At 41.4% G+C, this 14,588-nt stretch overlaps 1 protein-coding gene across 6 annotated transcripts in view; it reads left to right on the top strand.

Annotated features, from left to right (window-relative positions):
- Nucleotides 1–8,474: 8,474 nt before the first annotated feature.
- Nucleotides 8,475–14,588, top strand: part of CTNND2 (catenin delta 2) — a 637,583-nt gene continuing 631,469 nt past the window's right edge. For 5 of the 6 annotated variants that reach the window (XM_071454171.1, XM_071454196.1, XM_071454180.1 and 2 more), the window contains exon 1: nt 10,867–10,994. In XM_071454171.1, coding sequence (XP_071310272.1) covers nt 10,892–10,994 — 103 coding nt within the window. In that variant the 5' untranslated portion in view covers nt 10,867–10,891. Of the gene's footprint in view, nt 8,953–10,866; nt 10,995–14,588 lie in introns of those variants that run through there. The other variant, XM_071454189.1, reaches the window with a different exon arrangement.

Consider the following 14,588-nt stretch of genomic DNA (forward strand, 5'->3'; position numbering starts at 1 on the left):
AGTGTAATACACTGACTTCTACACATGAAACCTAAGTGAAGGATAAAATTTACAAATTGTTAAAATTAATGCTTGCCATTATAAGCCCATAGTGCATTTTATAAAGAGGCAAGGAGTAATGATTACAAAATGAAAGGGGAAATTTAGACTAGATGTTAGGAAGAAATTCTTTACTGTGAGGGTAGTGAGATACTGGAGGAGGTTGACCAGAGAAATTTGGATGCATCATACCTGGAAGTGTTCAAGGCCAGGCTGGATAAGGCCTTGAGCAACCTGGTCGATTGGGAGGTGAATGGCAGAGGGGTTGAGACTAGATGATCTTTAAGGTATCTTCCACTCCTTAACATTCTGTGATTCTATGATTCTTCTTTTTTTGAGCTCTGTGTATGAAAACAAAAACTGTAGCTTTTGAAAAGTGAGGGGGGTTAGCCAATATGCACTACTGAAGTAACAGCATATTGACATCTCTTACATTTTGTTTTGTGGTTTGATCATTTTTTACAAGAAACAGCTACCTCAACAAAGTGCAAATAGAGTCTAGCCATAAAATTCATGCAAAGTGTATGAAGATGAAAACCTACCGTGTGTCACCCAATTGCTTGATGCAGAATTAGGTTAAATTGGCAAGTACATTGTCAATCACTCATTAGAATAAACAACAGGAAAAAAGAATCCAAAGATAGATAGTTGCTCACCTGTATTTTTCTACAGAATATGTTCAAACATCCAAAATCACAGTAGCATTCTCAGCTGCTTTATAACAGCTGAAAAATCTCACAGGCATCACAAATAACATAAATATAAGCAAAGGTCACTGAATCTAATACAAATTTCTAAATTGATATCCCAGAGTGAAAAAAGAGAAGATTTACCATCTGAACTCTGTATGCAACAAAAGTAACTTATTTTAGGGACAGAGTTGACATGGGAAATGTGAAAGATCTTTTGTAACTCAGTTAAAAGGCTTTACCCCTTTAAATGGATTCTTGCTGTTGAGCTCATCAGAGCTGTCATAGTATACATTCAGTGTCTTTCCAAAAGGACTTCTGCTGGGACTGACTATGTTACTTTTGTAACATAGTTGTTTTCATAATGTATAGCCATAGTAGATGTTGTGGAAATTTCAAAATTTAGCAAAAATTACTGACTACATAAATTTATATAAATGCATTTTAATAAGTACTTGATAAGTAACATTAGTGGTGATAAAATTTTTACATTAGGATCATAAAACATCTTATTTCCTTCTTAGAATTTGGTACTGTTTTGCAGCTTATTACTTTCATTTATTTCTTCTTTCATAAAAATTAAGAAAATACTAAACACAGTTATCTTTTCCTTTGTAATTTTAGCAGGTGGTGCTGATAAAACATATCTTCGTGTTTTTCACTAAGTTAAAAATACCACAAGGGACGTTAGGTGTGCAGTAATACAGAGATTTACATAACAGGATTACATGAAAATAAGCAGTTCGTTTTTCTGCTGAAAAAGCATAGGGCAAGAAACTCAAGTTTTCCTTCAAAATCTTTTACCCTGAAATTGAAAGAGCAGGAGTAGGAGGAAATGAGGAAAAATACATCCTGCCCCTTGTGCACCACATATTTTCTTGATGCACTTAAAAGATGAAAACTATCACAAAGAACATGAGACAGCAATGGACTTTAAGAATGGTACCAGGCTGAACAATTTATAATTGTTTAAATGTTGTGTCACAGATTTTTTTAGTATTTCCATTTTTACAATATCATTGTGAAAATCTAGTTTCCCAGATAGAAAACCATGATGTTGTAAACTTTCATAGGAAAAATTCAGTATTGTACTCATCCATTGCACAGTCAACCTTTCTTATGTGAATGAACATTTACATTGCAGCAACTGGTCCTCCTTCTTTGCTGAAATTTACTCTTTCTAAACAACTTAGTTTGTAGAAGTTTGTAGAAGCTTGCTACTGAAAACTCTGCAGGATGATGACAAACACACCTCCTTTACAAACCATGTATAGGACCAGAACCTGGCAATTATGCAAGATAGCCTGTAGCAAAAATGGTAAAACTGGGTAGCAGGCATGAACCAGATGATCTGACACAGTCAAACCTTTTTTGAGGTGAACTGACAGAGAAAATTATCAGGTCAAAGTGTAAGGCAATCTGCTTCACAGCTATGAAGTGCAGAACAGTTCAGCTGAGAAACAAAATAAAATTAAGTATTTGGGGCCTCAAAATGTACAGGATATGCAGGAGGGCCTTGTGTCTCCACTGGCATCCGTGCTCTCCAGACAGCCCCCACTGTGACTTCAGCCTTGGTGCCACTGGTGGGTGGGGCAAACATTTTTTATGCACCAGTGGCATACCCAAGAAATTTAAGGTATGGGGAATATTACCAGGTGTCTTCCTGTACACTGAAACACTCATATGCATGCCTCATAAGAAGACAATTCTTGTAAGCTGTCCTTGCTAATGGCTGTATACCCATGCATCTTCTGAGGTGTGGGTTTTCATAAGAGTTTATGAAATTAAATTTAGAGTAAGGTTCTGAAAAAGTGTCAGATGAGAAGCTCTTCTGAGCACTGAAAAAACACACCAAGTCTCTCCAGAAAATTAAAATCACACTGGTTGGAAAAGGTAAATGTGTGTCACTTTTGGAGCATGGCATTCATGGAAGTATAACAGTGAAGTAAAACTAGCTTCATCTTTCCTGATACTTACTAATTATAATAGAGCCCAGATTAGAAAATGACCCAGCATTCCATAATTCCATAATGCCAAATCATTAATTTTGACTTCAGGGTAGGTAATATCTCAGTCTTATGCAAGATGAGGTCTAACTAGATAATCAATCTACTGGTTCCTTGAACTCTGACAGTCTTTTACCCTATGGAAAGATACAAAGTAAAACCCAGACATAAATGGACTAAATAAAAGGATAATCATTGTAACAAGGTTTCACTAACTTTTATTCAAACAGCATCATTTTCTGAATCTGTGTCAAGACTTCTGCTCGACTTTTTGCAGGATGGTCTTTTTTGTTGAGATGGACTTTTTCAATATACAAATACAGAAAAAAGAAAAAAGAATCCAAAAGCACAGTATAGTTCTGTAAGTGTTATACCTTAATCCTAAATGCTTTTATAGCTGTAAATGTATTAAAGGATGTATCCTGAGAATGGCTTGTCATTTCAGTTGACAATAATAGAGATAAACATGTTTTGAACATTCAAAGATATCTAACTATAGATTACAATTTGCAGCTGAGTTGACATTGTACTGCTAGTAATACTGGGTAACATGTAGACATGAAGACAAAATGAAATTAATTTCTTTCATGAGGTTAATGTTTACAAATTATTTCAGAACAGTCAGCTCTTCATATAACCTATTTATGTAACAGGGTATATGAATTTATAACAGTAAACTTTGTTTTACTGGATGCTGAAAAGAACAGTTTATACACTATGCTAATTTTCATTTCAACTTCTGGCCTTCCATCTTCCAAATAACAATATACCAAAAACCAACAAAAAGTCCACAAACTAAAAGCCCCAAGCCCTCTTTAAATCAGATCTCTTTAACTGATAGGAAAAAGCATCTACATTGTCTGTTACCCTCTCAATATTTTCACCGTGTTTTTCTGTGAAGTTAAGTAAATCTCCAACTATCTCCTTAATCAGGAACACTTAAATGAAGTTTCATTATTTAAAAATGTAGTTTCCTTACTATACCTTGAATAGGAGCTCTGATTGATCCTGACTGACACACACCATTTAATTCAATTGAATTTTTAACCTTTTGTATAATTTCTTCTGAAAATTTGACGTGCTTAAAATGCCAAATTGTTTAGGAAACCAATGGCAGCTACTCACTAAATAATAATTTTTACAATGATTTTTTAAAGTAAGGTAGGTCGAAAAAATATTTTAATATGGCTGTTTCAGAGTGATTTTGTTCATTACTGCCTATTTGGTCATCAGTGGATGAAGCTGGTAATAAGAAAATCTCAGTCAGGTCCTAGAGATGTGAGTTGTCTACAGTACATAAAAACCAGCTCACCCAATGCAAATACAGATTCATTTACAAAATCTGCAGGTACTACAAATTCAATTGTATCTTCCTATTGCCAGTCAAGCTTAGCACTTCAACAATAATTTACTCATAATCAGACTGAGACAAAGCCAGCTGTGCCTCAGAATTGAAAATTCCTTATATTTCTTTAGGATACTTCTGTTTAAAAAATATTTTCATGAGATCAGAAATGCATGCTTTTGAGAATACAATCATGCAAACCTCCTCTTGTCATGTCATCATTGTGGCATAGAAAATCATCCTCATCCCAGGATTTATGGGTACTTTATTGTTATACAATATTCTGCAACAATTTAGGAGAAATGGAAAATACATATAGTATTACTATAATTCAAGGATGACTTGACTTTTTAAAAATAACATCAAAGTCAAATAAAAGAGAAGAAATTTGGACCAATTATTTGAATTCATTGCCAGCTTAGTTTCATTAAGACATCATATTGTGTGACTCAAGAAACATGTTCTTTCTTATCTGAAATGTATTTTGGTGGATGTTGTCAATGTCTTTCAATAATTTCACCCTGAAATAATTTTTAGAAAGGGATAAGAGAGTAATTGCTAGAACTTCTTTGAAATACTGCTCTAAACTTAAAAACTATCCATGAATGATTGATTTTTCAGTTTATTAAAAAGGGCAAAAACAAGCTTTCCCAATTTTATTCTAGATTTGCTAAAGATTGTCTGAAACATGAAACTATTACATATAGCTAGTTTCACATAGCTACATATAGCTAGTTTCACTTCAGTTACATTTTTAGTATGGAAAGTTCCCATTGACTTCAGTGTGAAAAAAAAAAGTTGCCAGACCTGGACATGACAGAGGATCTCAACAATCTTCATATGAAGTATACATTTAAATGTAAACATAATCTTAAAGTCAAAACAGAAAAGAAATGTTTTCCTTTCTGTCCAAAAATTCAAGCTTCCAAACTCCATTCCAAGAAGGATCAAACAAAAATTAATACGATTTGAGGCAGAACATGCAGACACAACTAGTGTCTAGGCATCCCATATTTTAGAGGACTCATCCTGGCTGTTGACTGAACTGTTGACTAATGGACTTTTCCTTGGGTTCCTCCACTGCTACCTTCATCCTTTACCTCATGATGAAATTTTTCACAAAGAAAAATATATATTTTTAGTTAGCAGGATGGGGAAATTATTACTGGTAACCAGCTATTCCTAGATGGAACCTTGAGCCTAAACCTGAAAAATTTGCTACTGATATTGTTTTTCATTATACAGTCATTTGGAGGACTAATTATCTGAAAATTATATTAGTGCATTTAACTCAATTCATGCTATTACTTCTTTTTTTCTGTTTTCTAAAATTTTTACTTGCTGTTACTTCGACCAAATGGAAATTGGAGGCTCAAGAACCTTTCTAAATCTAACAGGTAAATATAAATGGCAAAGATGCTTTTACAGTTCCCGTGCTAGAAAATATCTGCCTTGATATGATAATTTCCTTTTCTTTTTCCATCTTTTTCAAGGAAAAAATGCCAAAAATACTCCAACTTGAAGAAACCCTCAGGGAAGTTAACCAAAGATTAGGACAGATACACCACTTCTAGGTACAGACCTGAGAAGCCTGAGAAGACAGACTGTCTACATCCAAGAAGTCTGGGACTGACCAAAAAAAGTGAACAGCTTCCACCTACGTATGCTTTTTGCTTGTCAGAAGAGGAGGTTTAGTCACTGAGCATAAAGTTGGCAGACCTCTTCCTGAAGCTCTGTGGAATGCAGCCTCTTCCAGAAGTTGATCTCACTGCTTTTCACATTCTTAACCCTCACTGATCTCCCTTACTCTTCCTCTGTGACAGCAACAACAGCATATGGAAACTGATTTAAGTCATGTGGAAACTCTGACTTAATTCCTTTGTTACATTTCTCCATATCCATAAGCAGGGCTCGGTCCTGGCCCCTTCTCTGACCTCATGTGGTATCAGGGAACATCGAAAATGTGATGCATCGGGGAGAATCAAGGAGGAAAGTGACAGGAATGGGAGAAGCTTTTTGAATCTTGCAGCATCTTGAGATGAAAACCCTCTCATGCAAAACTGTGATGTGAAAGGAGGAAACTTTGAGGGAGAAAAATAGATTTCAGACACCTCCCAGATTCTTCCAAAACTCTTCTGTCTCCAGGCCTCACTTTCCCTATGGAGAGTCTACATTATTATATATCTTTATTTAGCTTATATATAGTATATATATTGTATACTATATTTAACTTCCAGGCTAACCGCTTCCATACTAACTACTCAGATCAGTATAGCCAGCTGGGTAACCTTTGCAGACTAGGGAGAATCAGATGTCTTAAGTTTATTCTTCACTAGCCCACACCGCTTATCCTACCATTAGGTCAGATGTGTACAGTCCCCAGAACCATGAAATGCCCCTATTACATGGGAATATTTGAGGGGGAATGGAAGAAGGACACAGCCTACTTCTAGTCTTTCAATCTCCTTTACGTTTATTGCCAGAAAGACCTTTCAGCTCTGAAAAAGAGGTTGGGCTTCAGAAGGTGGATCACATGATGCTATCACAGATCTAGGATACTGTGCCACCCAGTAATTTTTTATCAAGTACAATTTGAAGTTTAACTGTAAGACAGTGACTCCAGGTAACTACTGAGTGACCCACTACTTTCAGTTCAGAGTTAAATGTCTGTCTTAGGCTGGGAATCATAAACCCAGGGTCTGGAACTTAGCAGAAAAAATGAACTTTTGGTCCAACCAAACGTTCGGACAATGGGCTAGTTGGTCGCTTCTCTACTCGAGTCAAGACTGGACTGGCCACTGTGTTCTGCCACCAGCAAGCTCCCTCTATAGCTGTAACTCAGTAGGCATCAAGACATGCCAGACCAGAACCTGACAATGAGGTTTTGGGCTTACTCTAGACTTGAGCCCAGAGGTGCTCTTCTCACAAGTCCCAGTAGTTGAGCAACATCTGGATTGGCATTGAGGGATGCTGCCAGGCTGAATCACCCTCAGCTGTAACTTACTGATTTTGTCACAGGTGGATGGGCCACCTTCACCGAACCCAGGGAAAGGACACATACCAGCCATCTACATGGTCCAATAAATCTAGAAATAAACTCCCCTTGCTCCCCCTCCCCAAAAAGTGACCTCAGGCCTAAAACAAGGTATTCTGGCAGTGGGAAGACGTAGCCTCCGGCCTTCCCGTGACATTAAGGGAGGGGTAGCCACCGCAACCATCCATCGGTGAGAAGTGGCATCTTCAGCCAGGTGGATCTCCTGCTCGCAGTTTGGGGAAGCTGCGAGAACGCCAGGCGAGAGGTGGCAGCAGCGAGTCGCCGTGCAGCCACCAGCGGTCGGTCCGCACCGCTGCCGCCTGGGCTCAGCCCGGCCGCGGGTACCGCTGCGGGTCCGGCATGCTTCATCCGTGCGGTGCGGGGCTGGAGGGGCGCGGGGAGGAGGGATGGGTGCATGGATGGATGGGAGCGCTGTGTCCCGCGGGACCGGCCCGCCTGGCCGCCCCTGGCGCCCGGGGACACGCGGGTCCCTCCCTGCGGGGCAGGTGCTGGGACCGCGATTTTGGTCAGCAAATGACCGGCTGTAGGCGCTGGCCAAGCGCCTCGGCCGCGCCTCTGGCTTTCCCCAGTACCGCGCTGATGCTCAGCCCGCTGCGAGCGTGAGTTAGCAGAGGTTACCCCGGGCAACGACCCCAAAAAATTGGGTGGCATTGTTCAGGTACCAAAACTCCCGGCGGCGAGTTGAAAGGAGCCGTGGAGTGGCAACTTTCAGGTGAGTGCTGCAATTGCATTCCACACAAGTTTCTCAACGAAGGGTTAAGCGTGCGCAGGAGTAAACCATGACTTCCATATTCCTTACCCTATTTGCTCGCAAGAATACTTCTGAAAACACGGTAGGAATTCCACCTAGGTTTCCCAAGCATGGGAAGAGAGACCCGAGGTAGACACGAGCCGGAGAACGAGCTCTGGCTTCCCTGTTGCTCTCACCGTTTTGGCTGGCCCACCTCAAGTTCCCAACCCATGACAGCGGGAGCCGCGGTCACCGCCGAGGGGCTGCACCCCACCGAGGACCCCCGCCCCCGGGTGCGCTCCCACACCTGTGCCCTCAGCCCTGCTTCCCCTTCCCCAGTAAATCAGAGCCCCCCGGCCGCGGGGGTCTGAGGGAACACGGGGACGCGCCCCTCTGCGGCGAGGCTGGGGGACCCGGCGCGGCCCTACCTCAGCCCCGCCCGGCACAGGCGGCAGCGCCCCATCGGTGGCGGGGCCGCCCGCCCCCCTGTGTCCCCCCCGAGCAGCGCCGGCTGCTCGGCCGCGGCGGGCGCGCTCCTGCTGGGGAGGGGACGGGCAGGGAGGGGCGGAGGCAGGCGGGAGGAGGGAGGGAGGCAGGGCGGGCGGGAGCGCGGCGGCGGCAGATGCTGCGGCGGCGGCTGTGTCTCCTTCGGCCACATCCCGCGGCCGGTGCGCCCGCCCGGCGCGCTGCGCTACGGCGCCGCCGCGCAGCCTGCCCCAGCCGCCGCCGCCGCAGCAGCAGCAGCAGCAGCGGCCCCGCGCCTCGCCCCAGCGGCGGGGCGGTGGATGCCGAGCCCTCCTCGCCCCGGCAGCCAGCGGGCAGCTGTCCTGCGGCCGAGCCCCTCGGAGCCGGATCGGCGCGCTCGCACGGACACGGGGACACACGGGCGGACACGCACGCCGTGGGGGGGGGGCAAGCCGAAGATGCAGCAGCTGGGCAAGGTCAGGACCTTGCGGTGAAGCCCGGAGCCGTCGCTCGCCCCCCCCCCCGCCCCGCTCCCCCGCTTCATTCTCGCTTAGCGGACTGAGGATTTGCTCTTGGGTTTTGGTGTATGTTTGGGAGCAAGCAGACTGAATCGGCGCCGATCGGTGAGTACGACAGGCACCGTAATGGTGCCAGGTCCGTCCCCCTCCCCCCCACACACCCTTCCCGCCTGCGTGATATTTCTTCTTGGTGCGGGGTCCTGCGCTGCTCCCCTCGGCGAGGCTGCCGGGCTGGGCTGGGCTGCAAGGAGCGGTGTTTATGCCCTCAGCCGAAAGGTAACAAAGTGCGTTATTTCCTCATGGCTCTTTCTCCCGGGCCTCCCCCCTCCATCGCTTTCCTCCCTTTCTTGCTACGTTAGTCGTTGCTTATGTAGGGCATCCGCGGCACAGTGTCTCCCGGCGCCCTGCACTAATGTGCTCGTTACGGCGGTGAAGTCATGGGCCAGGGGGAAGGAGGAGGAAGAAGAGGAGAAAGAAGATGAAGGGGCCCGGGGACCCGCGGGCGGGGGCAGCGCCCGGCCCTGCGCGGAGCCCGCGCCCTGGGGCGGCTCCGAGCGACGGCTGCTGCGTGTTTCTGTGTGTCTGCGCTGCGTGTGTGTGTCTGTGTGTCTGTGTGTGCGGAGGGGTGTGTGGGGTGTGTGCTCTTCCTTTGAAGCCACCGTCTGCGAAATCCTGCGCTCGAGGAGCGGGCGGAGGGGGTGGGGAGGGGAGCCGCGATGTGCGCTGTGATGTTTCGTTGATCTATATTTAATGGCTGAAAGAAGATATGCTTTTCTTTCCTTTACCCTTACCTTACTCTTATTCTGGTGTGTAATGTGCTTGCATCGATCGGTCAAATCGTAGCTTCAGCTGAATCAAGTCACCACAGAAGAAGGAGGTGCAGCGGCACAGGCAGTACATGTAATACACAAATTCATCTGGCCGGGGATCTTGGAGAAAAATGAAAAAACCCGTTAGAGGGATAATTTTAGAAACCATGTTAAATTTCCTCTGGAGGGACTGGAAGGACGAATACACGGAAGAGTGTAATACAGCTTCTTGTGCTGTTACATTTTCTTATACTTTGTTAGGGTGTGCTTTGTTTGGATTCAGGGTGTCATGGTTAACCCTATGCTTTACAGAAAAGAAAAATCCAAAACTTAGAAGAAATATTTAGAAATTATTAGGCTTCTTTGTTGAACACCCAGCTCTTAACTTTAGTGGCTGTAGTAACTGATGACTGTGCCCCTTAAAACGTGTATGCCTTTTTATTGGCAATAACAAGGTAAAGTAAAAACTTCACATTGCAGGTTTATTTTCAAAGTCTTTATAGGTAGCCTATATGTAAAGTGAAAACAGTGAGTCAGCCTGAGCTGTGCTTTGTAGCAAACCTTTCCATAGGGTACGTCAAGACTTACGTACCTCAAGACAGAGGGAGGACAACCCAGAATTATATGGAGTTTATGTAAGTCTGTTGTGTCTCTTGCAAAATCAAGAGAGGGGAAAAAAATCTTTAATCATTCTGTACTTCAGGATATATTCATCCTGTCTTAAAAAATAAACTGATTATGTAACTCATGTAGGCTGGGTTTATCTTTTTCAGACAGCCTAGTTAGCTGGCAGTGTATAAATGATGTGGCACGAAGGGGTTAAGGGCAGGTCTCCAGAGAAAGCTGCTGTATATCCTACTTGTGGGCCTCTGAGACTCAAGTGGCTTTAGGGCTTTTGTTGCCTTTACACAGGTTATCTGGGGAGGAGCCCCAATACTAAACCCAAACCACCTGGAATGACTGTGATATTTAAGCAAAACATTATACGATGATCAAATACCCTTGTAAGACTAATTTCTGAGCTGAGTTGGTGAAGCTGTCTCCTTTCAGTCTGTGAATGACATGATCCTTTGGGAGCCTTGGCTGACTATCAGCTGCAAAACTGCAGAGAACTTGCGATCGATCATCGTCATTAGTAAGAAGTTGATTAATAGCTCGGGACTGGGTTGAATGTGATTACGTTGAATGTTGTAGTTCCAAAAGAGGAGATCACATCTTGATCACGTTGTTCAGAGATGGTTTTTGCAGTCTGTTATATAAGAGAGGCTTGGGGAAAAAAAAGGAGTAGCGGGCTGTGCTATGGATACCTACCGAGGGAAATACCCCCCAAAGCTGCTGGTAGGAAGCTAAGTATTTATTTCCAAATGCCAGTTGCATGACTTTTTGTGGATTGTAAGAAAGATGCTTTTAGGAGAGGACTCCAGCAACAATTCTCAAGTTCTGTTTGTCAGGTGCCTTAATAGATGTTAAAAGCAATAAATAGCTCATCAGTGACACAAGCCTCTGACTTTTGCTGTGGGGTTTTTTTAAAAGCAATACCAAGATAATTTGATCCTCACATAATGAACTCTAACAGACAGTTGCACAAAATAGAAATAGCAACTAAAAAAAAATGTTTTGCATAATTCTGATTTGTATAATTTACCTTTGCTGATAGATGGTAGCAATTTAATGACTATGGTTTGGTGTTGAGTATTTGTTGCTCAAGACACGTGTAAAATCAACTTATGCTACGAAAGAAGTGCTGGAGTAGTTTATTTTAAGCGTTTTAAGAAAAGCGTTTTTAGGTAGGGGTGTAGATTGGCATGTAAATGGAGCAGATAACAGAATCAGCGGAACTCATGAGTGTTAAATTTTGCACTAAATTTCAGGTACATTTTCTATTTCATGGTTCAGTGTGATATGATTTTTAGAGCTGATCACTTGTGGAAATTCTGGCATATCTTTGTTAGGATTTCAAGCATATGTTTCTATCCCAGAAGCAACTGTTTTCAGGAGTATCAGCAAGATAAGGAAAATGCATTATTACAGTACTCTTCACTTAAATAAGGACCTATGGTTTTGATGCTTGTTGATTATGCTTGTAAGTCAGGAAGAGTTTGATATTTGAAGTTACAGCTGAGGTTTGACAAAAATGAAAGTGATTGTTTTTTCTCTTTGAAGTTCCCAGTAAGATCCTATTAGAGAATGAATTTTGGATGCTTTTTTACCTGCACAATATTAAGTTTAGTAGTAGAATTATTAATACATACAAGTAAACAAGATACTTTAATAGAGGCAGCAGTTTTAAATATGGAAAATTAATTTCTTAAGTGACAGAATGACTCTCAAATAGGACTAAACCACATTTGCTTAAAGAAGAGACTGCTTGTGTCATGACAGAAGATATTATACCAGGAAAAACATGTATTTTTGGCCTTTTTTAATGGGGGTATGTTGGGAAAAGTATTTTCTCTCCTATGAATAGGAAGTCTCTGTGCAGGACAGGTAAGTAGTCCTCTGTTCACACACTGCAGAACCACAAAACTCTTTGGCTAGATGGCTTCTTGGTAGTTAGGCTCACCTGGAAAGAAATCTGAATGCACCAAGACACACTGAAACAATTCTTTCTGTCCCCTCGGGATGTGCTAACTTTGTGTAGTGAATGGGTTGTAAAAGCAGATTGCCTGACCAGATTGTCTGGCATTATGCTGGACAAAATTTAAATTCAATAGTATTGAAAAAGAAATATGCTATTTGTTTCTATGTAAACCAGTTGCCATGTTAATAGATTTTTTTCTTATATAAACTGCCAGTTTAGTCAAGAACTAAGAAGCAGAGAAACATTTCATTATCTATGAGAGCAAGCATTTAATATTTGTTTAAATTGCTATTGGCATGGTAACTTCTAGTGCATCCTACTGGCCCTTAATCTGCCTATTCTACTTTACAAAATTCTATTATAATAATAAGCAATAACTTATAAGACATATAAAGCATGGAACAAAATGTATTGTCTTGTCCTTTTGGTTGCTGCCTATTTTATTAAAGCTTCTGAAAAAAAACCCCAAAAAACTACCCAACCTAAACTCCCCCAAGAAACCCCCCAGGTTTCTAATGACACTTTTAAACTTTGTACTTCTCAGAGCTGCCAAAATGGTGTTAACTTTCTAAAACTCATATATATAAAATAACTGTGTTAGATGTTACATTTTGTATTGGTTTATTGTGTTAATAGTAATAATTCTACTATATAATGAACTATTATTTTCCACTTGTTTTAATTCATTTAAAGAAGCCACAAATATGTAGAGTTTGACTTGTAGCATCCAAAATCAAGAACATCTGAGACTCAAAGGGGCTTTACATAAAACTTTCTGCAGGGGAAGATTTTGCATTTTCCCCTCCTATGTTTTTGATGTTTTTGTCTTCCACTCTTTTTTCCTTGCCAAATTTACAATTGATTTCTTCATCTCCCAAAAGTCTTCACAGTAGAGCAACTTCCTTTTGGTCAAGATAATTACTTTTACTGACAGTGTAACTTAAATTTGCCTGCTTAATGTAACATAAACATCTTCTTTTTTCAGCCATGGATACATTCTCCTGTTCAAATACCGTCAGTTGTTATTCAATTATGTAGCCAAGATACCCCTTTAAGGCTGAATTTTTGAAGGGAGCCAAGGGAAATAAATAGGTAGTGTAAATATATATTCTGATGGGATTCTAGATTGTTTTAAACCCACTGAATAAGACGTAACCCTTACACATTCAGTTATATCAGATTTATATTAGATAACTTCATTCAAATTACTAAGATGCTTGAGAAAATAATTACGAATAAGTTTCAGTCTGCTGGTAGAAAATTGCTGTACCTTTTAGCTCCACTAGGATGACTATGGGTTGTAATATTCATCCTGTAAAAGTATGTGCTTTCCATCAGAACCAGCAAGCAGTTTGGAAGGGTGACTAGCAAGGATGCTCTGAGAGGTAACTCAAGGCTCCAGATAATGAGTTGCAAGGTATTTTAATTCCTGCTTCCTAAGAGAGTTCTACAATTTTTGAAGCTGGGTATCTGAAAGGCAAGAAAACATGCACTGGATGTTATAAACAGGACATGTGAACTTTTTAGTTTTTCTTAACAGTTTTCCACCTAAATGCTGGAATTCATGAATTTGTATGCTTCTGATATGCTAGCTGATCTATAAGTGGCTATAGTTTTTTGTTTGTTCGTTTGGGGTGGGTTTTTTGGGTGTTTTTTGTTTAGTTTTGTTATTGTTGTTGTTTTGGTTTTTTGTTTTTTAAATGTAGACATGGTTTTAGATTAACGTGAGTAAAGAGTAACTTTTATGAAGATGGCATAAATGAATCAAATCCTGGGATGTTGGCTCAGGTTTCTTCAAAAGCAGGTTGTTGTTGTTTTCCCAGTCAAATTTGCTTGTTCAGAAAAATTTATTCTTCTTGACAAGAGGTTGACTGTTGCTTTACCTGTTTGGCATATGGGAAGGCAAAAGCTTTTTCATGCTCTTTTTTTGTGTGAAAAATGTCATGACATTAGATGTGGATGTTCATATTCAGTGAAAAGCAGAGTGAGAAGGCAGAAAGCTAGGTCGGAGAATGATTAATCAAAGGAAATAACAACTTAAAGGTTTTCAACAATGAAAATGCCTCAGGATTAAACATGTAAATCTTGCCTGGACAAACCTTGTTGTTGTTTTGTACACCAGAATTTGTAGAGTCAGTTCTTTAAATAAGCAGGTACTTAGAGACATTAATTACACCATCACTTTCTCACATTTCTTATGCCAACCAAGCTTCAAGACAACTTTTGAACGTGCCTAATGCATCATCTAATTTGTGCTTGGCATGATACTATAGTAGGTGAGATTGTGTCTGATGGAGAAATTGAAGTCTTATGGGAAGTTGAAGTTGGGGCTGCTAAAAATCGTAGGTACT

This window comes from Agelaius tricolor, unplaced genomic scaffold, assembly GCF_023055355.1.
Source record: "Agelaius tricolor isolate 1412-34295 unplaced genomic scaffold, bAgeTri1.0.p SCAF_2, whole genome shotgun sequence".
In the NCBI taxonomy this organism is placed as follows: domain Eukaryota; kingdom Metazoa; phylum Chordata; class Aves; order Passeriformes; family Icteridae; genus Agelaius; species Agelaius tricolor.